Consider the following 23,073-nt stretch of genomic DNA (forward strand, 5'->3'; position numbering starts at 1 on the left):
AACTTACTTGATTTGATCAAAAGCATTACTTCATTCTGGGAAACCATGAACTGTAGATTTCCAAAACAATTATAATTGCTAAACAAATGACATGACATTGTTTTTTTAAAAAATTCTCTTTAGCATTTCACTGTAGGGTAACAGTTAGTATCTCTCCATCCTCAGCTATAGGGAAGCTAAGAATTGCTATGCTGCTGCTGCTAAGTCACGTCAGTCGTGTCCAACTCTGTACGACCCCATAGACGGCAGCCCACCAGGCTCCCCTGTCCCTGGGATTCTCCAGGGAAGAATACTGGAGTGGGTTGCCATTTCCTTCTCCAATGCATGAAAGTGAAAAGTGAAAGTGAAGTCGCTCAGTCATGTCTGACTCTTAGCGACCCCATGGACTGTAGTCTACCAGGCTCCTCCGTCCATGGGATTCTCCAGGCAAGAGTACTGGAGTGTGGTGCCATTGCCTTCTCCGAAAGAACTGCTATGGCAGGAAGGGAAAAAAATGAAAATAAGAAAATAACTTTTTGATTTAGAGAATTACATTTGTCAAGGGGTATCTATCAAGTATTAGATCTGGCTAACTTGATCACCAAGGCAGTTAATAAAAGCAAGAGAAAGAATTCAGGGGTTGAAGAAAGAGAGGTACCAGAAAAGTAGGGGAAATTAATCTTTTCTAGTTCAATGAAAGTATGCCAAACGCCATATTCCTCATTCTCTCTTCCTGTAACACCTTAGGTTGAGGAATCACCCAAATGGACTTAAAGAGCTCAGGGTTCAGCCTGAGAAAGTCTTAAGAACAGAATTGGAGGTGATAGAGGAAGGGAACTCAGTGACTAGAAATAATGTCAGAATTCCAACGGCCAATATCTCTGAGCCCTGGTGGGGGACATTTCAGGCCATTAACTTACTAGTGTTGCAAATCTGAAATAAGTTACTCAGGTTAGATATACAACCCCTATCCACGACTGCATGATCTCTCCCCCACATATGAGTCAAATTTTTAGGTTTGACAACCAGTCACCTACACTCCCTTTATACACACTCTCTATGATCAAACCCGCGCATTTCTTGACAAATACAACGGTACTCCAACTGTAGACAAATCCAAGGACTCTGACACAAAGCCTCAAGAGCGAGCAGACTCATAAAGGAAAAACAAAATTCCGTAATCCTGTGGGGATTGTAAACAAACATTAAACAATCTGCACACCGTTCTTTCATCTCTGCCCAGTATTGTCAACCCTGGAAACACACTGCAATGCTCGTACAGTAATATTTGGTGGCCCTCAGGAAGCATTTCAGGGGATTTCGCTTTGTATGGGCCTCAGCATTCAGCTGAGGAAAACGGAGGTCCCTTCACTTTTCCTCAGATGCCAGATTTGATAAGCCATTGAGCCAACCAGAGGGGAGTTTTAAATCCAAATTATTTGGGGCTCTTTTATTTTTTTTATTTTTTTTGGGGGGGGGCTCTATTTTAAAGATTTAAGAAGCAAGACAAACTACTGCTTCCGACACAATCTCATCAATAGCTGTTCACAGGACAAACTGGAGAAAAAAACTAATAAAAGTGCATACCAGCCCTCAGCCCGTAAATTTAACTACCGGGCCGAAAGACTTGGCTGAAAGTTAGATCCAGGCGACGTTCTCACGTGATCTGTCCTAATGGCGTCATAGGGACACGTGGTTCTAGATACTTCGTCCCCTCCCCCCGGAGGTGGATTGTTGACAACGCCGCCGGCAGTCACGTGACCTTACGTCATCCCACCTCCTTTCCCTGAAATCTCTGGCCCCGGATGCGTCCCTCTCTCCCCACCCGGCTGAGCCTAAACTACTGAAAGAGGGGGAGACGGGTTGGTGTTTCAGTTTCGGTACTTACTAATCACACCCTCCAGTCTGAGCATAGAGAACAGTAATTGGTCGATTCGTTCAAGGAGACAAAAGGAATAAGGTCCCTGCTGAGGGGCTCCCATAACTACCTCTCCTACGTCCCGTTCCCTTCTCCCCCACCCCTCACTGCATGGTACCGGCGGAGGGCGGAGGGATCTGGAGGCGGCGGAGGGAGACGTCATTGCAGGGTTGTTTGTGCAACCTCGGCGGCGGCGGTGACCCACAGTGATTCGGCCGCCGCGCCGGGGGGTGGGGGGGCTGCGCGGGACTCTTTTCTTTCAGACTGACCGCGGGGCTGCTGGGGAGCATGTCGACCCCGGCCCGGAGGAGGCTTATGCGGGATTTCAAGCGGTAAGGGCCTTCATTTTCGCCTCAATGACGACTCCTCCCCAAAGCTACGGGGCTAGGGTGGGGATCCGGGACACCTTCCCCTCTTGACCCTAAGAGGGCCGCTGTGGGCCCAGGGGGACAGACGGAAGCCCAGTTCTAGCTCCGTTTTAGCACTCTCTTTTCCTTGATTGTTCACTTGTCCTACGTAAGAAATGTTGATACTTCCTCACCGCCACCCTACCCCCACAAAAAAGTAAAAAGATGGCTATGGTCTGTCCTACGATTCCCTGCTGCCCATTGCGGCCAGTTGCCTGATACCTCGCCCTAGCTTTCAAACCTCATCCTTCGCCTCTGCACCCTGCGGTGCCTCTCCTCTCTGCCCTAAGAGCGAGCCCTTGCAGAAGCCTTTCCACCGCCAGCTACACCAGTCAGCTTTGTTCGATGGCCTTGCCGTCTTTCCGACTGCCAGGGTTGGGGCCAACCCCCGCCTCCCTCCCCATTCTTTCTGCAGCGAGGGTGGGGTCTGATGCGCGAGGGCCGGAGGTTGTTAACCCATCCTCCGAAACCCGACTCTTTTCCCCCCCGCCCGCCTGAAAGGACCTTGAGAACTGGCTTAGAGGGCTGGGAGTCGGGCTGGCAAACCCGGCTGCCAGTGCTTTCTGGAACTCAGCTCTGTGGCCTGGTGTATAAAGACCTATCTATAGCCTCCAAAGTCTGGAAAAATGCCTTCCTGGAGGCTGGCGCTAACCTGATACTCCCTGAGCCTCCTTTGTGAAATAGGGTTTTGTTAGGAGGTGTTAGAGTTGACGAGGAAGTGACTACCCCCCCCCCCCCAGTTGTTTTCCTTTGAATGCTTACAGGTACGGAGAAGAAAATATCCAAGAAAACTTAGCGTTACGCTCCCGTGCGCATTTTTAAGTGTTTTTCTAGGGAGACCTGCCCTGCTTGAGAGAAAAAATCCAGTGTAAAAACTTGGATTGGCTTATCAGGAAGTAACCTCTCAGCTTCATTGTAAACCTTTAAATGAGGCACTTGGAAGCCATTGTTGGGGGCTTTGCCCAGTTTGGCCTTGAGTGTATTGGTAACTCAGCCTTTATCTTTGGTGGGCGATATCACGCAGCGTATCTTCCAAGGGTTCTTTTCGCCCTGACTTGTACTGCTTGAGGTTGACTTAAAGCCATTTTGGGGGGACTAATTCCAAAAATCATATACCACATGACGGTGGGTTTGTGTGTGTATATGTATATTTATATTTAGTGTCCCGTTTACTTTTTTTTTACCCCCCCCTGAGATGACAGTTTTAAAAGGAGATACTCCTTTTGGTGCAAAGCTCGGTTTCTACAGCTTGAAACCATAGATTTCAGATTAGCTCCCATGAGTGAAATTCCATGAGGTTCCTGGCCTTTGGTACCCTGATTTCTCGTTGCAGCTCTTTGCTTGATTCTGAGTTGTGTGCTTGGCATCTTCGGTAGTTTTCCAAGGGTCTTGGTTTGCAAGAATTTGTGACAGGTGTTGGAAGGTAGCTTTGTATATGGACGCATGATCTGAGAGGTAAAATGCAGTATTGGTGCAGAGCTTTTAAAATAGGGACTGAGGGAAAACCTAGCCAGAGCTCTGCCCACTCTAAAAGCTACTAACTAAAGCGAATGGAATAAAGTAGCTCTACTGTGCAAAACTAGTTTGCTGATTAAACTGGATGCAAGTGTTTTTCAGTCATTTAATGTTTACACTGAGGTGGGGTCTTTATATTTTGTTTGGGGGAGAGTTTTTTTGGTGGCCATGTTGCCCAAGTAGCTTTGGTTAGGACACACACAGCCTTTGCGTGTTTACAACAGCAAAATTGATGGTTGATAGTGTTTTTTTGCACTTGAGGTTTTTCCTTTGTTGTTATTGATAAAAGTAGTTCTTGAACAGATATCTTAACCTTGGTGATATTTGAAGAGGGATGACTCCCAAGCCATTTAAAGTGGTATGGTTTATTCCAGCACAGCACAAGAACAAGAAAATGGATTTAGTTTGTTTCTCAAAGTAGATGGTTCAAAGATGTTTGATGGGCCTTCTTAGTGGCCATAATGTTCAACTTTTAAAATTTGTATTCTGGGTTTGTAGATTGCAAGAGGACCCACCTGTGGGTGTCAGTGGCGCACCATCTGAAAACAACATCATGCAGTGGAATGCAGTTATATTTGGGTGAGTTGAAAGAAATAACAAATGGTAGGTATGGTGATTCTTTTAAGAAATTGAATGTGTAACAGCTAGGAAAGGGAACTGAGGGATGAGGGATCTTACAGAAACTGTAAGGTAAAAAAAATTCTGATAAAGAGTTTTGGCAGTCACGTAAAATTTGATTTTATAATCACTGGGTTTTATTTGATAAAAATATCATTTGAGACTACAGGAGAATGATAAGTTAGTTTGTACAAAATGTGCCAAGCAAATGTTTAGTATGCATTCTACTAGAACTGTAAAAAGAGTAGGAACCAAAAATATTGATAACTTCCGCCATAGTAAGAATTTAAATAAAAAATGTTTCACAGCTTAATGAGAAATAGCTGAATGGAACCTTTTAAAGTGCAGTCTTATATTTTACATATAGTATATATTGCACATAGGCTTATTTGTATAAAAGCATTATTTCTTAATGCTGTTTCTTTGGTTTTCCTGAACTGGATTTTATTTTCTTTCACTCTTTAAAAAAAATTTTTTTCTTTATTATTTTTTGCTGTGTGTGGATTATCTCTAGTTACAGTGCCCTGACTTCTCATTACAGTGGCTTCTCTTGTTGCAGAGTGAGGCCTTCGAGCTTCAGTAGTCGGAGCACACGGGCTCAGTAGTTGTGACATGAGGGCCCTAGAGGGCACGGGTTCAGTAGCTGTGGTCCGTGGGCTTAGTTGCTCCTCTGCTTGTGGGGTCTTCCCAGACCAGGGATCGAACCTGTGTCTCCTGCGTTGGCAGGTGGATTCTTGACCTCTGGACCTCCAGGGAAGTCCCTTTTGTTGCTCTTTTTATACCAGCGTTTTGCACTAAAACTTGAACACTTCTGTAAACAGAATTCTGAATTGCCATTGACTCCATTTTAAGAGTCTACATTAAAAATTAGTGGGGAAAATGAGCATGCTTCACCCTTCTAAAGTAAAGTGATATTAAATTTAGGCTGTTAGCATGCTGCTTTGAGATCTTGAATGTACCTTGCAAATAATAATTAAACCATACTAATCCAGCTTTGTAAAGCAATTAAAAAAAAAAGAGCCAACAACAAAAAAAGTAACCTTCATGTTGCTGCTCGGGAAAGATGAGGTAGGGATATGGTACAATGAAAAGTTGTGGGCAAAAGAAACTGGCATTCTTGGTGACATCAGATAAATTTAGTCTAGTTGAAGGAGAGCTATTTCTCTTTTGAAAAGCAGGACACTTTGGTATCATAATTGTCTTAAACTAAAGGGTATTGACTTCCATCTTACTGATATATATTGAAAATAGGAATTTTTCTGTTAAGAATACATATATTTCCAAAAGGATTGATATTTATAAACTGAATTCTTTTTGTGCAAAAATTATGGCAAGTTTCTTTTGTTTTTTGTAAAACCATTCTAAAAGGAAAACTTGGTAAATGAAGTTACTATTTATGTCTTGCGTTTGTTGTTAGTTGCTCACTTGTGCCTGACTCTGTGACCCCATGGTCTATAGCCCGCCAGGCTCCACTATCCGTGGAATTCTCCAGGCAAGAATGCTGGAGTGGTTAGCCATTCCCTTTTCCAGGGACTCTTCCCAACCCAGGGATCCAATCTGGGTCTCCCACATTGCAGGCATATTCTTTAATGTCTGAGCCACTAAGGAAGCCCCTTTTATGCGTATATAAATAAAAATATCACCAGGACTAAGGTGATATTAAATTAACAAATACTCCACAAATTATCAGAATGAGCTCCTCTTTCTCTTGTTTGAGTTTATCCTTTCCACTCTTTGAAAATCAGGAAAAAGCAGAAATAAAAACTTTTTTTAATCAGAAATCTTCTTGTTTTCAGACCAGAAGGGACACCCTTTGAAGATGGTAAGTCATTCTCAATGTTTTCCATAGTATTAAGAGGCTTCTTTTAAGTAGGAAATTATAACACCAATCTGTCTAGTTAAGGCTGTTTTCTATTAATAATAGATCAGATTAAAACTAAATAATGCTACTGAGAATTTATAGTTTACAAAGAACTTTCTTCCCATGTCAGCTTGATCACCTTCATTGCTAGTTCATTCTGTTACTTTTATATTGGCTCTTGAACTCTGGCCTACCTGGTGGGGTCTGTGTTGAGAATAGTTTTAAGTTTAAATGACCTCATAGCGTGCTAAAGGTGTCCCTGAGGTAGACATCAGAAGAGTAATAATCATGCATTTTTCACTTTGTGTGTGTTGATCAGTGCTCTTAATTGTGTGTAACTGCCAGTAGTTTCACTTAACAGCTAGCTTTTGACACCTGTAAATAGTTAGCATTCTACAGAATCTTTTGCATCTTAAATTCAGTATTTGACCAAGAGCCAGAAAAAGGGAAAACTTGTTCTAGTGTGTATTTATAGTTGAACTTATTAAATTGATTTTAACCAGATAAAGTTTCCCTAATATAGCATGAATTTTTAAAATGTGTTAAATAGATTTGTCTTAGCACAGTGGCTCCAGAATTAACCTATCAAGGTTATTTATACAAATAATGATTGCAGAAGTATTTTGAAGGAGAAAACCTGAGCGTTCAGCAGAAGAAATGGTTAAGCAAAGTATTAAATATCTAGACTGTAGAATATTATGTACCTATTAAAGAATAAGGTAGATCTGGTTGTATGTCTGAGGAGACAAAAGTTGCAGAATATATGTTATAATACCACAGTTTTACTGACTAGCATACATGCAAATGTGTGCATGTGTTTAAAGGCTCGTATACCATACTGCTATCAGGGGTTACCTCTAGATGGGGGTGGGGGGTGGGTAAGGAGTTGAAGAGAGGTACTCAAGGGGTTCAGCTTTTTACTCTATACCAAGGATTCTCAAGGGTGGTCCACAAACTCAGGAAAAAAGTTTCCTGAGACCTTTTCAGGGGTTCCCTGTGATCAAAACTGTCTTCATGGCAATAGTAAGGCTTTTTTTAACCTTTTTTATTGTATTAACAGCACTGATGGTACAAAAGCATTAGTGACTAAAACTGGCCCTAAGCAATTTAGTGCCTTGGCACATACCAAGACAGTGGCACCAAACTGTGCTGGGAGTCGTATTTTTTGCATTTTTTTTTTTTTTTTTGATAAAAGATGTCAGTTTCACTTTAAAATGTTTTGATGAAAAAGTGGGAATTACTAATATTGCTAAATTCTGACCATTGAGTATGCTGCTTTCTGATATTCTGCTTGATGAAGTTGGAAGTATGCATACGGCACCTCTCTTGCATACCAGTTTGGTGGTTGGAGGGAAAGCAGATTCTGAAGTTGTTTGAGTTGCAACTTGAATTACTGCTTTTTTCATGGAACATTTTTACTTGAAAGAATGACTGACAAACTCTGGTTATTTAGATTTGAGTATGTATTTGGTTGCCATATTCTTAGTGAAAGTGTCAGTTGCTCAGTCGTGTCTGACTCTTGGTGACTCCATGGACTGTGGCTCGCCAGGCTCCTTTGTCCATGGAATTCTCTAGGCAAGAATACTGGAGTGGATAGCCATTCCCTTTTCCAGGGGATCTTCCCGACCCAGGGATCAAACCTGTGTATCCCACATTGCAGACAGATTCTTTACCATCTGAGCCACCAGGGAAGATTTTAAATTAAGTTGAGGAAAGTGACAGGATTTGTTGCTGCTGATAAATTATGGTTTCCCAATTCTTTTTTCTCTGATGAGATTAGTAGATGGTATCACCGGTTGTGACTTTGTTTTTGATGGTGTTTCTCTCTCTCTTTAGTCGCTAAGTCATGTCTGACTCTTGTGACCCCACGTACTGTAGCCTGCTATGCTCCTCTGTCCTTGGTATTCTCCAGGCAAGAATACTGGAGTGGGTTGCCATTTCCTTCTCCAGGTCATCTTCCCGACCTGGGAATTGAACCCAGGTCTCCTGCATTGCAGGCAGATTCTTGACTGACTGAGCTATGAGGGAAGCCCTGGTGTATACAGATATATACAAAATAAAATATGACAACATTTAGATGATTTGGATAACTCAGTGAATTGGTATTTTCCAAATGGCCAGTGCGTTAGAAAATTATGGATGGATAAAAGATACATGCAGTGTGCAATAGTCATTAATATAAATGATGTAAAAAGTTTATATGGCTTCAAATTTTATGTTGCAGCTAACCTTTAAAAACTTTACCATTTCTTTTATGTAATATCAAAAAAGAATATCTACCTTTATCTGAAAAGGCTGTGAAAATACTCCTTCCTTTTTCCTTTACATATTTGGAAGAGGCCTGATTTTCTTCATGTATCTCAACCAGAATAGCATGTTGCAACAGATTGAATGCAGAGGCACCTGAGAGAATGCAGCTGTTTTCTATTAAGCTAATCATTTAAGAGATTTGCAGATAAATAGTGCTACACTTCTCACTAACTTGGTGGGGGAAATATAGTTATTTTCATTAAATGTTACTTAGGTTAATGTGTAATGAGTTTACAGTTAAGTATTTGAAGATTTCCCTGAGTAATCACTTCTAACACAACAAGTATCAACAGTTGTAGCTCATGGTGTGCTGGAGACAGTTTATACCAGTTGTGAGAATGGATTGTTTAAAAATTAGGGGAATTTTTTTTTTAATTAGGGGGATTTTTACCAACCAAAAAGTTGAAATATTTTTAAATGCCATATATGGAAGTGCCATAAAATGGTGTGCTGTTGCATGCATCTCTTCCCATCTTCACGTTCAGTGACCTCACATTTGAAGCTTGGTATGATTGGGAGTAAGAGTATAAAGAGGTCCAGAGACCCCATAAATATGAAGAAAGCAAGCTTAAAGCTGTTTCATATTTGTGTTTACCTGAAATGTTTACATTGTACATTTTGTAATGAAGGAAAATTAAAAGTAAATATAAAAATATATAACATTAGGTATTAAAAATATATTAGGTTATAAGGCTCTTTGCTAATGAACTATACATTTCATAGAACTTCTTAATATATCAGAATGTGAATTAAATAGCACCTTTGATTTTGCTTGTATCTTTGGCCTCCCTAATCCCAAATTTCCAAACAACAAAAAATTTAAAGAGGTAGAGGTTATATATTGACTATATGAACAGTGAAAATAGAATGTTAAATATTTTACTAAATACATGCCTCTGATCTTGGTAGACTGAAGTCATGAGTTTAGAATTTAGGTTGAGAATTTTTTTTTTTAACTGATAAAATGAGAAGCTTATGGAGACATCTTGAATGGTTTAAACTTTTATTGACTTCATGAGGAATAGGCTTCAACTTACTGAGTAAGCCCACGGTGGGCTTACTATTGGAGCACCTATCCAGCCTTCAGGTGTATTTCCTCAAAGTAAAACATCTCTGGATAGTGAATAAACACATAAAACTATATTTTAATGGTGGTTGTGTCTGCTAAATAGATTTGTAATTTGAGTTGAGAGCTCTTTGTACACTGAACGGATTGACTTTGTTACAAATGCATAATTTTTTTTTTTAATGCCTGTCTCTTGACCAGCAAATAATGATTTAGGCTGACCAAAAATGTACCATATTGGTTTATAACCAACAGTAGACAGTTACACTAATGCTTACTGATTCTTGACGTACTTGAATGATGGGAACAGAAAAGACTTTTTCACATTAGTGGCCATACCTCCAGTCTGAGTCCTTTGTCATATGATGGTTAGCCCCTCTCAAAATCATTTGGCACCTCCTTCTAAGTTATAGTAAATTATCTGTAGTTACTCAAATGTGCATTTAAAAGTTTGGTAGCTAGGGCAAAATTGCCTGCCAAAAATATGACAATGTTCTCACCAGTAGTATATATTAAGTGCTTGTACCCCCAAATGCTTGCCAATTTTGTATATTATCAATACATAAATAGAAGTATATTTAGTGTGTTTTATATACTAAACCAAAATTGACATTAATTTTTGTGTGGTTGTGCAAAAGCCAGCGTGGGGTTGGGAATTCATTGGTGACAAGATAGAAAAGTTATACTTGTCATTACTGTAATTATTTTGGTTTGTTTTCTATCTAGGTACTTTTAAACTAGTGATAGAATTTTCTGAAGAATATCCAAATAAACCGCCAACTGTTAGGTTTTTATCCAAAATGTTTCATCCAAATGGTAAGTAGCATTTTATTAACTTTTGCAAATGATAGGAGGAAGAAAGCATTGTTTCATCCTTTTAGGTATTGCCCATGCTTTTCATTATTAGGGCCCACCTCTCTATGTTGCTTCCATGTCAGTATTAACCATACTTTTTTAGTTTGGAATCTTACCAAGGTTCCTGATTTGAGGAAAGTTTTGTTTTAATAATTTCTGATTTTTAAAAGTAATATCTATTTATTTGTCAGCATGTGAAAGATACTAAAAAGAATTTGTAGCTTAAAGTTGAGCTGTAAAACTACACACAAATTTTCAAAATTGAGATCATGTTATATGTAAAATTAAGTAAATATTCTTTTTCTTTTTTGGGGGGGGGGCTGAGCTGTGTGGCATGTCGGATCTTAGTTCCCTAACCAGGGAAGGAACCTGCGCCCCCTGCATAGGGAGGGTGGAGTCTTAACCACTGGATCACCGGGGAGGTCCTTTGGTTATTTTTGTTATACCTCCATATTAATAGCATGGTTTCCCTTTTTTTCCCACTATGAGTGGAAAACTTCATTAACTTCCTAGTTTACTTTTTTTTTTAAATCTCTATTATTAAAAGATTCACATACTGTGCTATTCACCCATTTAAGTTGTATAATTCAATGGTTTTTAGTATCTCGACTGAGTTGTACAGTCATCACCATAATCAATTTTAGAACATTTTTATCACTCCCAAAAAAATCCCATTCCTGTTAGCAGTCACTCCCCATTCCTATCCCCCTGCCTCCCTGCTTCCCAGCCATAGGCAATCACTGGTTTATTTTCTCTATGTAGGTTTGCTTATTTTGGACATTGCATATAAATGGAGTCATATAATATATGTGGCCCTTGGTAATTGATTTCTTTCAGCTGGCATAGTTTTCAGGTTCATCTCTTGTAACACATAACTGTACTTCATTTTATTGCTGAATTATAATCCATTGTATGAATAGACTACATTTTGTTTATTTATCAGTTGATGGAATGTTCGGTTTCTAATTTACTTTTGGATTACTTCTCAAAAATAGTTACTAGTTCAAAACTTTAAAATGATTTTGCATTTTTATGGGTTTTACAGAGGTGATGATTTTTGCTCTGAACTTGCTAAGTTTGATGTTCCTCTGGGGTACACAGTAAGCAATTGACTATGCTGCTTTAAAGCTGAGAGTTAAATCTGGTCTAACGCTAACAATTGGAAATACCTAGCACATAGATAGTAATTGAGGCTATGAATAAAGTTGCCCCCAGAGGTTGTGTAAAGGGTATAGATGGAAGAAGACCAAGGATAGAGTCCTGAAGAATGACAGTATCAAGTGTAATTTACCTCCTCTCCCCAAAAAGGCCTCACTTACTCCTGTTTCAATGTAGAGTGATCAGACTTGTTCTGTGAAGCCTTCCACAATTTGATAGTGTCGATAATATTTAAATGCACTTATTCTTTGTCAACACAGTGATTCTATTTTTGTAAATTTATTGTACATATACATAATCTAGCAAGTGGATAAACATTTATGTTCATTGTTTGTATTATCACATAGTCAGTTCAAGAGGGGGAAAAAATCCACTCTCAAATGTTAGACTTTATTTATTTATTTATTTTTTTAAATGTTAGACTTTTAAAACAGTAATCACTTGATTCTTATTTTTATTATGAGAAGAATGCATACTTATTGGAAAAACAAAGTACAAGGGAAGGTAAATAAGATCCTTCATAATCCTGCTATTTACAGATATCTGCATTTTGGCATTGAGTCTTACAAATGTTTTTGTGACTGCCTGTACTTCAAATTAAAGTATTTGTAAATGATTCTTTACAAGAAATGGAATTATATAAGTAATTGGAAACTTATTAATATATTAGGGATGTCGTTCTACATTAATTAACATATGGTAGATGTGTATCATTTCTGGCAGCAGTATTGGTATGTGCCATTAATAATATACTGTTACTTAGCCAGTTCCCTCATTGTGGACCACAAATTGTTTGCAGTTTTTTCACTTCTGTAAAGAGTATTATAGAGAACATGCTGTAAATAAAACTTTGCATGTGCATCATTATTACTTTTAAAGTAGAATTGCTATTTCAAAAAATTAGCTCCCCCCCAAGAGCTTTATTTAGGAATATTTAGAAGTGTGGAATTTAAACAGATTTGCTATATGTTATTGGAGAAGGAAATGGCAACCCACTCCAGTGTTCTTGCCTGGAGAATCCCAGGGACGGCGGAGCCTGGTGGGCTGCCGTGTATGGGGTCGCACAGGGTCGGACTCGACTGAAGCGACTTAGCAGCAGCAACTATGTTATGTGTTGAAAAAATTTAACTCTCACTCAGCCTCCTCATCAGAAGGTATGTTGTAAAGAGTCCTTAGTTTGAGACTGATTTTCCTGTGAGACAGAAAGTTTTAGTTATAAACCAATGTTTAAGGCTTCTGACTGAGCCAAGCATTTTGTTTGTGGTTAAAAAAAAAATTACTGTTTAATTATTAGATATAATCAAGTTAACATGTAACCAATTGTAGTGTTGTCTTTGCAGTGTATGCTGATGGTAGCATATGTTTAGATATCCTTCAGAATAGATGGAGTCCAACATACGATGTATCTTCTATCTTAACATCAATTCAGGTAAGCATGTGTTAGAATGCATCTTAATTTTTCAAGATTCTATGGAATATAATTGATTCTTTTAGGATCAATTTAAAGGCCAAGTGAACAAACTAACCTTCCCAACACTAAGGTTACCAGTGGCAGACCTCATACAAAATCCTCAGGATTTTCATACAACTGATCTGCGTTTTGATTAGTGACCATGTTGGATCAAATCCATGATAATTTTCCTGATAAAATTAAAGTATAAATTGTTCTCACAGATCAAGTGATTTTGTTTTGTTTCTTCGAGGGTTTTTTTTGTTTGTTTGTTTGTTTCTGCTGCATCTTGAAGCCTTGGGGTCTTAGTTCCCCAACCAAAGATAGAACTCATGCCCCCTGTGATGCAAGTGCAGAATCATAACCACTGGACCACCAGGAAATTCCCTCACAGGTCAAATATTCATGCCTAGAAAGCATAGCCAGAGGTTATGGAAAAAGATGAAAAAATCTTGGGGAGAGAGAAAGACAATTGTTTAGTAAAAACATAGAGACATCAAGAAGCTGCAGTGCAGAAAGGCATCATTTTGCCCCATCCAAGAAATGCTGTTTCAAAGGAAAGTGCTGTAACTATCCACCAAAGCACTCTGGCAGAATATTTCAGAGTTGACCTTGAATGACAGTTTAGGGGGAAGGTTTGGGGTGGAGTCAAGTTTTAGTTACATGCATTTGAGAGGAGCAGATGTGATATTTTGGTTTGTGGCCTTCAAGTTTTTCTGTCACACTTTTGTTTTAATTTGAGTCATAAACAGTATTTTCAGCCTTCCTGTTATTAATATATTCCCTTGCTCCTAGGTGTGTATTAAAAGAGATAAGGTATACTACCCAACTTACTGTCAGGAATTTGCAAACCTATCACAATAATAGAGTTTAACTTTGGAAAATGTTAGTTGCTGAGCTATTTTATAGACATTGTATATTAACCAAGTCAAATTGTTTAGTTCCCGTTTAATAGCGCAGTATGCTTAAGAATATTTGTTCTTTTCCAGTTTCTTTGAAATTAGAGGTCTTAAGGCAATTGAGAGCTACTTGTTTTGAAAACTTAAGTTTTGTAGCAATAGGAAACTTCTTCCTGTATTTATCAAACTATTTCTGAAAGTGTTTAGATCTGAAAATACATGAGACATACTAATTGCTTTCATTAAGTAATTTCTGTTTTCTATAACTTTTGTGCTCCATATCTGACCCATGTTAATATAAAAAAATAACTCTACATATGTGTTTTTTCTTCTCTGTTTCCTTCTAGTCTCTGCTGGATGAACCGAATCCAAATAGTCCAGCCAATAGTCAGGCAGCACAGCTTTATCAGGAAAACAAACGAGAATATGAGAAAAGAGTTTCGGCCATTGTTGAACAAAGCTGGAATGATTCATAATAGACAACTGGTCTGTTAATCTTTTTCATCATTGTTGTGTATAATTTACCTCTCAGTAGAAAGGCTAACAAATTTTAAGTGCCACAGGTTTTAAGGATTCTGCAGAAAAAAAGTCCTTCAGTTTAGAACCTACAAAAGCTTGTGTATCTTGATTAATGTACTTTTTATTGCATGGTGTGAACTAAGTTATTGCTTACATAAATTTGTAATATATCCTGTTTGTATTTTTTTCCAAGTGTATAATGTTGGTGTGGAGTTTTCATGACAGAATATACACATTTTGTAAATCTGTACTTTTTTCAAATATTGAATGCCTTATTTTTGAATTCTTTAGATTTTTAAATTGGAGAAAAGCACTTAAAGTTTTTTATATATGAATATTACATGTAAAGCTGTTAAAATACATACTTCAGTGCAAGAGACTTTGTCACTTATTTCCTTATCTAAGTAGGAGGGGTTAATAAGTCTCTAGCTCTCTATCAATTGATTGTTTCATTTCCAATTTCAAAAGAACAGATTTATATTTTATCAAGAAATTCAGATTTGATTCTAAATACCAATTATAATCTCAAACTTTATTTTGAATGTACCTGTATTAGTTTTAGTTGAACAATTATAACTGGTTTGATTCTGTCCAACTCTGTATTTAGGCCACTTATTACTGTTTCTTCATGCACTACTTACTGCTAAAGTGTACCCTTTGATTTCACAATTCGCACCTCCACCATGGGGTATTGGCACCTCTACCTTGAGCAGAGAGCTTATGAAACTTACTTTGCTGCTTGATAACACTGTAAAAGATTTTTGATAATGAAGAAAGTAAAATGATCAACATTTAACAAAAATCCATGCCCTACAATTAACAATATAAGAATTTGTTGCATTGGTTTGAACAAGGCAGATATTTGGAAGGAATCTTAGTGTAATTTAAATATTTGAAAACTGCCTTTTAATGCAATTGCCTATCTGTTTATTCTGGAAAAATGTTTTAATACCAGGGCCTGTTGAGTTGCTTTCTCTTGTGGAGATTTTTTTTTTAAATCTCCTAAGTTGTATAAAAGCTGTACTGCATCTTAGTTTACTGGATAAACTTAAAACACAGTATTTGTAGAAAGCTTATTCCAAGCTATCCTATGCCTTCAAATAGTATAGAAAATGGAAAATATACAAGTAAATTCTGTTGAACCACCTGTGTAGTCTTTATAGTAGTTAAAACAGCTTATTTCATTAACCCCAAAAGTTTCTTGCACATTCATACTAGCTTAATTAGCTAACAGCATCTTTTCTATTGGAAGATGGATTTTCTTTTCTACTGGAAGACTTAGAAGGGCAATTTCTGTAGCTTCTATTAAGCAGAGCTTAGGAAGGAGAAGTGCTGATGTTTCCCTTTAAAAGTTAATACTTGGGAAATTTGGGGATAAGTGTATGATCTCAGGGAACTTTTGATACAATTGAGAGTTAACTCACTGGAATTATTGCCCCCCCCCCCCCCAAAAAAAGACATTCTGTTTAAAGGTAGTTTTTCGTCATATCAAATGTGTGATACTTTTATATTCAGCTCTAAAACAAATCAGTTTCTTTAGACATTTAATCCAGTGACTGACTCTTAGATTAAATGTGCAGTAGCTTTGATAGTCTCCCCTCTTAATATATTAAATGCTATTTGGATAATACTTCAAAATTTATTTTCATCCTTAACCTGTTTTCTTTCCCCTGTTTCATTCTGTGCTTCCAGTACAGGGGGTGCAGGTTCAATTTCTGGCTAGGTCACTGAAGTCTCACATGCCATGAAGCACAGCCAAAAAGTAAAAATAAGAAATTTCAAGTACTGCTAGATAGTTATAAGGAAATTACATCGTACTTTACAAAGAGTTAATAAGCTCTAATTCCTAAATTCAACACATGTGCATAAACCTCATACCTAGTCCCCATTCCTATTGGAGAAAATTCTTAGAAACGTTCCACCTTTCAGTTACTCAGGTTTTTTCTTCAGCCTTGGAACAGATTCCTCATTTGGTTGAATACCAGATGTATTTCAGTTTACAAAGTCATGTTATACAAAGAATGTTTACTTTTAACATTTACTACATAAAGTTTATAAATGTATGGCAAGAGGCTAGAACTAATTTATTCATTTTAGTACAAAGTTGGATTTCATATTAATGTTTAAGTACATTTGTGATGGGTAATTCCTCTGTAACAGTACTTCTAACACATAACTGTGCAAGGCACCATTCTAAGCACTTTAATATGATCACATTTCAAACTCAAGTAATCTTATGAGGTGTGTATTATTGTATTACAGATAAGAAAACTAGATACAGTGTTGTATGAAAGGAGAGAAGGTTAGCACTCCCCTTGACAAGGATGGAAGAGGCTCTCGGGCCTGACAACACGCATACGGTTAAGGCATTGCCACCTACTTCGTGGCATCTAAAAAAAAAAAAAGAAAACTAGATACAGATCAAGTGACTTTCTCAAGGCCAGCCAACCAGTATGTGATAGAGCTGGGATCTGAACCCAGGCAGAGTCTGGTCTTTTAGCCAGTAACTGTACTGGCTAATAGCCAGTAACAGTATTCCTTAAGAAATATTAAGGGATTGAGTTTAGTTTTAAAAATTGTACTGAATTTAAATAGTCATCCCAGCTTGTGAAAATTCATAAGTTAGAGTTTTGTATAGACTTGTATCTGTCCAGTGAAGAGGTTTTCAGCATTTTCCACCTTTTTTTAAAATGTAAAAAAAGTCTGAATATAGGAACACTATCTAGTCTCTGATAGAAAGCACTTGACTTACAGACCCAATTTTTTTCCCCTTTGTAGAAATATCTAGTCTGTGCAGACATAGTCACACCCCCCCCCCAAAATTTAAAAATTCCAGGAGTATGAATAACTTTTGGAACTGATCTAAAAATTCTTTTTCATGTTGGTGGAAGGTAGTGAAGAAAGTTACTGAAGATGGCTTATTTAGTTAATAATCTGTTGTATGCCCAGTAAACAAGGTACCTGTCTTAATTTATTTAGTACTCTTTTAAAAAGAGAAGCCTGGTGTTCAAAGCACAGTTATGTTATGAGGTATTTTGATCTCTCAATTCTTCCAGGTTTTAAGAGAGAGAAAATTTTTAGATTTCGGCAGTGTTTATTACAATTCCTTTCTGCTGCATTCAGCATTGCTGAGTCCCAAAGGAACCTGGTATGTGGGGATTATGTATGTAAATAGAAAAGTCAATAGGTGGAAAGCTGTTAAAGAAACTGTCCATAGGGCAGGGGCCTTGTGCAAAGATGGTAGCCCTGTCACTCCATTTACCGTCTAGTTAGGGAAAAACTAAGCTATTGTCTGATAAGGGGAAATTTTAGTTATCTTGTTACTCTAGTATATGATATAGAGCACAAAGATATATTAGAAACAAAATTTTGTTTGAAAGAATTGAGTTTATCCTTTGAAAAAATACACAGATGTGTGTGCTGTTCTGAGTTTCCTGTTCATAGCCTGGACTGGGCTTGCTTTTGGTTGGGCCCAAAAGCTGAGTAAGATGCACCCTTTGCAAATCTTTCTTAGCTCAGAAACATTAGCTGGTTGAAATCAAGAGCCCTGGAAGGAAAGGCTCCAAGCTTCCTCTCTGGCACATGGGGGACTCAGACTTGGGTTAGAAGCCTGCATAGACTGTCAGGAACTCTGCCATTGACGTAGGGCTAAAGCTTGGCCACAAGATGCTTTTGTTTACCAGTGACTTCTGGAATCATGTGTTTGGGAAGACTAAATAGTGTGTCCTCTGCTGGGTAAAAGGAAATAACCTTTTAGCTAGAGAGGTCTTTAATATGGTGATGGTCTTGGTTTGGTTACAAGTGTGATGCTTCTGTAGTCTTTTGGGAGGATGTTATAACTGATCTAAAGTCTTACCTGGAAGACTGGGATCTTTAATGTACCACTGGGTTAGGAATTTTGTCTAGAGGAGACCAGAGCCTCTCTCTGAAAGGATCCACTCATCAGCCTGATCTACTTTAGTTGTCATTCTTCCTAGAATGCAGGAGAGCATCTGTGGTGTGCTGAATGCTGCCAAAGTGCAAACGCAGCGCACTTAAGGTAGACTTCTTAATGCTGCTTCCTATCTGAAGCCCCCCTTGCGCTTTCCCCTTTACAAAGAAGGCCTTATGCCAAGAATTCTGCAGCCCACCAGCTGAATTGGACTAGTGGCACTCTAGAACAGAAGAATGCAGATGCAGAGAGTGCAGCTCTTTGGCTAGCCTCTGTGTAAAGTCATCCTACAAAACGTGAGTTGGGAGATTTTCTGTTTTTGTGTTGGTAATACAAAGACAACAGGAAGCTTCTTGTTCGGATAACCATCCTGGGCAGAAAAGAGGAAAGAATCCAGAGACTTCAGCTCGTATCTTAAGCTTTGCCTAAAGGCTTAGAATATGGCCTCCAAAGAAAACTAGATTAGTGACCTTGCTGTATGGTAGTGACTGCACCTGCATGAGCACATAAGGCTGTTTCAGGTGGAGACTCTGGAATATCAGCTGGAAAACTGCCTTTAGAAGACAATCCCAGGGGTTGGGTACAGGAAATTTTTTGCAAGTCAGAAATATGGGTGAGGGCAGTCCTGGGGCCTGGTGGTGAGTGGATGATACCATCTGTTAGGAAGAAAGTTTCCTTTCTAGCTTTTAGCCCTTACAGATTGGTTCTTTGACAGGGGCTGGGCATTGTGCACAAGGGAGCTTGAGGACAGACCACAATCACCATGGCACCCTCTGAAGACTGAGGTATCAGGCTGAGCCATAATATAAGTACCATAGAGTGGAGCTAAACACTCGGAACTGCTTTCCAGATAACTCTGACAGTACATGCACAGGCCTGGGCAGGCCAACAGGACAGCAGTGAACCTCCAGGGTCCATGCTGTGAATCCTCTGGGAACACTTTTTAATTAGTGGCTTTCTGTTTCTTGTTACAAAAGTAGAACACTGTCATAAAAAATAGTAAGCACAGAGGTAGAGGGAAGCATGAGTCATTCTCGCCACCTGAGAAGCTGAAAACAGCTGGCTTAAGGGGAGTGAGGACTGGAGGTGTTGGTCTAAGACGAAATTTTTCCAGTTGTCTGAGGCCCAGAATTCACACCCAAGAGTGATAAGGAATCTAGGCAATTTACCGTGTGATACTCTAGGGCAAGACGTCTGCCATTCAGCCACTACTAGGGCAAAGTCCACATTAATGGAGAAAGGAGCATGTTCACAGCCTTTAAAAGCCCCAGACCCCTAGATGTAGGGATTCCAAGGCTGGCCATGTGCTGACCCCTTTCCTCCCATCCTGCTTCTGCCCACTGTCCAGAGCAGCACGGTATTTGTGCTGCTGCTATTTGTTATGTCAACATGGCTGCTGATAATGCTGGCACCTAATGAGTGCTAGGTCGCATGTTAGGTCCACCCTTTTGCAACTTTGGGGATGAAGCCTGGCATGGAGGGGTGATTATGGGTGTTTATTTTTATCTTATGTAAATTTTAGTTGAAACATTTCATATCTTCCCACCAGGGCCTCAAAGGAAAAGCAGGGCAGAAATGAAACAGTGGGAGCTCACTAAGGGCCAGGTACTAATACAGGTTTTCTATGGAATCCTCCAATGAAAGTAGCAATCATCCTAACACCGAGGAACTCAAGAGGAAGGAATTACTACCAGTCCACAACTACTAAGGATAATGAAACATTCTTAATGTCAAAGGGAAAGAAAACCGCAGCCCTAGCAGCATGCGATTTTGGCGCTAGCACTGACAGCAGAGCAGGGGCTTTAGTGACTGCGCCCATGCCGCCCACGGATGACTCTCCTGTTAATCGCCCTTCACTAAAGCACAGGTGGACCAAGACCTGTCTCGGGCTCAACAGCATCTTTCTCCCAGGGAAATAGGTTGAAGGGCCTTACTCAAGGATATTTTTGGTTTGCTAACCTACTTTTACTTGGTTGGGAAAGGATAGGACTTGGGCTATGACTGCCTGGATTATGTTCTAAAGAGGCATCCTTGTCTGACAGCATGTCAAGGGGAAAAAACTGGTTCACATGCCAAGGTCTAGAACAGGTAAGAATTTGCTCCACCTAATGGGCGCTCTTAATAGTCTCAAGTTTAGTCTCTGATTTCCAAGGGAATCTGCATACATGATGTAGTCTTGTTACTCCATCTCCTCAGCGGGAACTCTTATCTATGAGCAAGGCTTCAGGCCCACCTCCATCTCAGGTAGGAGCACATGCGAAAAGCTCTGCCTCTACTGCTGGCAGTGTGAAAAAGCCTTCCAAACCAAAATGAAAAAGGCAGTGAAATATTGCTGTGCCTTGCCCCAGGAGTCTTAACTTTGAAGAGACAGAGTAAACTTTGGGAAAGAAACAGAACTTGCTTGGCTTGCTTTTCATTTAAATAAATAGGTTCTCTGGCTATTTATTGATTTTAATGAAAAACAAGCCAGGTAAGGTTCTGTTTCTTAGGGAATGTGTGTGTATACTATCCATGAGGGCAGGTTTTTCTTTTGTTTTTTTCAGCATGTATTTGTTCATTGAAGGAAGCTATTTCCATATGATCACAAACCTTTTAAGTACTAAAATTCTTGCCTCTTAAGGATTGTGTTTATTCTTATTACTACAGAACTGAAGGGTGTCCCTAACCTAGTCAAGAATGAGACAGGGCTATATGACAAGATGACCTTCAGTCTCCTTCCAGACATACGGGTACCCAGGCAGAGACTTAAGAGCTGGACAGTTGGGAAGCGCGGTAATATATCTCATGTCAGATACCACAATGTGTATTTTCACACTCATTTACTACAGATAGCAGAGCAACAGAGGATGGGCAGTGACAGTTAATGTGATTCCACCCAGTGCCCATAGAATAGGTAAGCCACAGATCCAAGTGGATCCTGGAAAAGCTTAGAGGGAATCCTTGCCTGTGCACAGGTAGAAGGGGATTGATCAGGTGGGCCAGACTCCAAGGAATGTTTCAAAAAGCAATTTTCTGGATAACGCGAAAGGGCATCAGTATTAACTGAGCACCCTAAACTGTACTGTTAGTATAGATGACCCAAACACAGGTCTGAATTGCACAGGTCCACTTATACATAAATTGCTACCAGTAAACAAGGACCTGCAGTACTACATGATCTGCAGCTGACTGAATCCATGGGTTGTTCCTCTATCAATTGTAGTTGCTTCTCAAAAGGTCTTGAAACTTAGGTCTTTAACAGATGAGAACCTCTCCTAGTCATTACTTGCATACTTTATCATGTCCCTTTGTATAATCTCTCTTGATCCTCTCTCCATTTTGTGGGCAAGACTATATGAGGAGACCAGTAGCTTGCAGCTTGTATCTTACCTGTGAGCACCTGTTTCAAATCTAAAAGTGGGCCATTTTACTTATGCTACAAGGAGTGCTGCAATGCAGAATTTTAGATTTCTATGCCACTTTCTATTCCAAGTAAAACAAAGGATAAAAGTCTAAAATATTGATTAATTTTATAGGGGATATAGCCAGAGGTAAAGGTAAGATGAAAAACAGGCAGCTTATCCTGGGGAGAGTAATGGGATCTTGAAACAGAAAAAGGATATCAAGTAAAAAAGAAGTCTCAGTGAAGCATGGACATTAGTTAAGCGTGTATCAATATTGGCTTGTTAATGATAACAAATGTACCATACAAATGTAAGATGCTAATAATAGGAGAAACTGCAGAGCATACAGGAACTCTATAAACTATTTTTACAAGACTTCCTGTAAATTGTTCTAAAATAAAGTTTTTTTTTAAAAGGCAGTTTAAGCTGAGGAAATAATGAGAGAAAATCCACTAGAAAATGACATCAGAAAATTTGATTAACTGGCAAAGTCTCCAAAAATAAGCTGAATTTGCAATGGATGTGCTCCTGATAGGATACTATTATTGACTATTTTATTGGGGAATTATATCTTGTAGAGGCCGGGGCTGACTGGCTCTTAATCTTAATCCTTGTCACAGTTCTTTGTGGTAGCTATTTCTATGATGATTATTTTCCAGGAAAGGCCACAGGAGAAAAGTGGCTTGTCAGAGGTCCCAGGGTCTTCACTTGGCCCACCCTAGTGGTCACTACAGATCAGAGCTGGAAGCTGCACAGAGATGTGGTGTGCTATTTGGCCTCAGCCTCGAATCATGGGTGAGAGTCATCCCCCTTCTCTGCTTCCAAGCACCAGGCTCCCAGTCACTCTCCTCTTTAACACTTCAGTGTCCTGAGTTCACCAGCAGATTACGCTTGGGCAGGCCCCTATAATATCTTGCCACTATCCCCAGTACCAAGCACAGTGATAAGGGAATCCTGCCGTGACTGACTGTTACACTGCTGTCCCTACGTCAAGTCTCGGTATTTATGCCTAGAGATAAGCATGTAAGAGTGGGTACTAAATAAGAAAGAGGAACGGGGTGGGGGGGGTGGAGGGGGGTAAGAAACATACATCAACTGAAAGAGGAAAATTAATGAGAACTTCAGAGCAAAGCAGCACTGCACTAAATAAGTATTTCTTGAGGGACTGTACAAGGCAATTCCTCAAGTCTAGAAAACCGAACCT

General features: G+C 39.2%; 1 protein-coding gene and 1 non-coding gene across 2 annotated transcripts; both read left to right on the forward strand.

Moving 5' to 3' along the window:
- Positions 1-1,792: 1,792 nt before the first annotated feature.
- UBE2B (ubiquitin conjugating enzyme E2 B) lies at positions 1,793-15,700 on the forward strand. The gene is made up of 6 exons (XM_043912788.1): positions 1,793-2,229; positions 4,318-4,398; positions 6,234-6,259; positions 10,401-10,490; positions 13,028-13,116; positions 14,384-15,700. Exons 1-6 carry the CDS (start codon positions 2,186-2,188, stop codon positions 14,510-14,512), a joined length of 459 nt encoding a protein of 152 aa, XP_043768723.1. The 5' UTR covers positions 1,793-2,185; the 3' UTR covers positions 14,513-15,700.
- A 1,135-nt stretch (positions 15,701-16,835) lies between these two features.
- On the forward strand, positions 16,836-16,961 carry LOC122701184. Its single transcript, XR_006343018.1, has one exon. It is a non-coding gene; the product is annotated as a U6atac minor spliceosomal RNA (small nuclear RNA).
- The last annotated feature ends 6,112 nt before the right edge of the window (positions 16,962-23,073 follow it).

Source organism: Cervus elaphus, chromosome 9 (assembly GCF_910594005.1).
Source record: "Cervus elaphus chromosome 9, mCerEla1.1, whole genome shotgun sequence".
Lineage (NCBI taxonomy): Eukaryota > Metazoa > Chordata > Mammalia > Artiodactyla > Cervidae > Cervus > Cervus elaphus.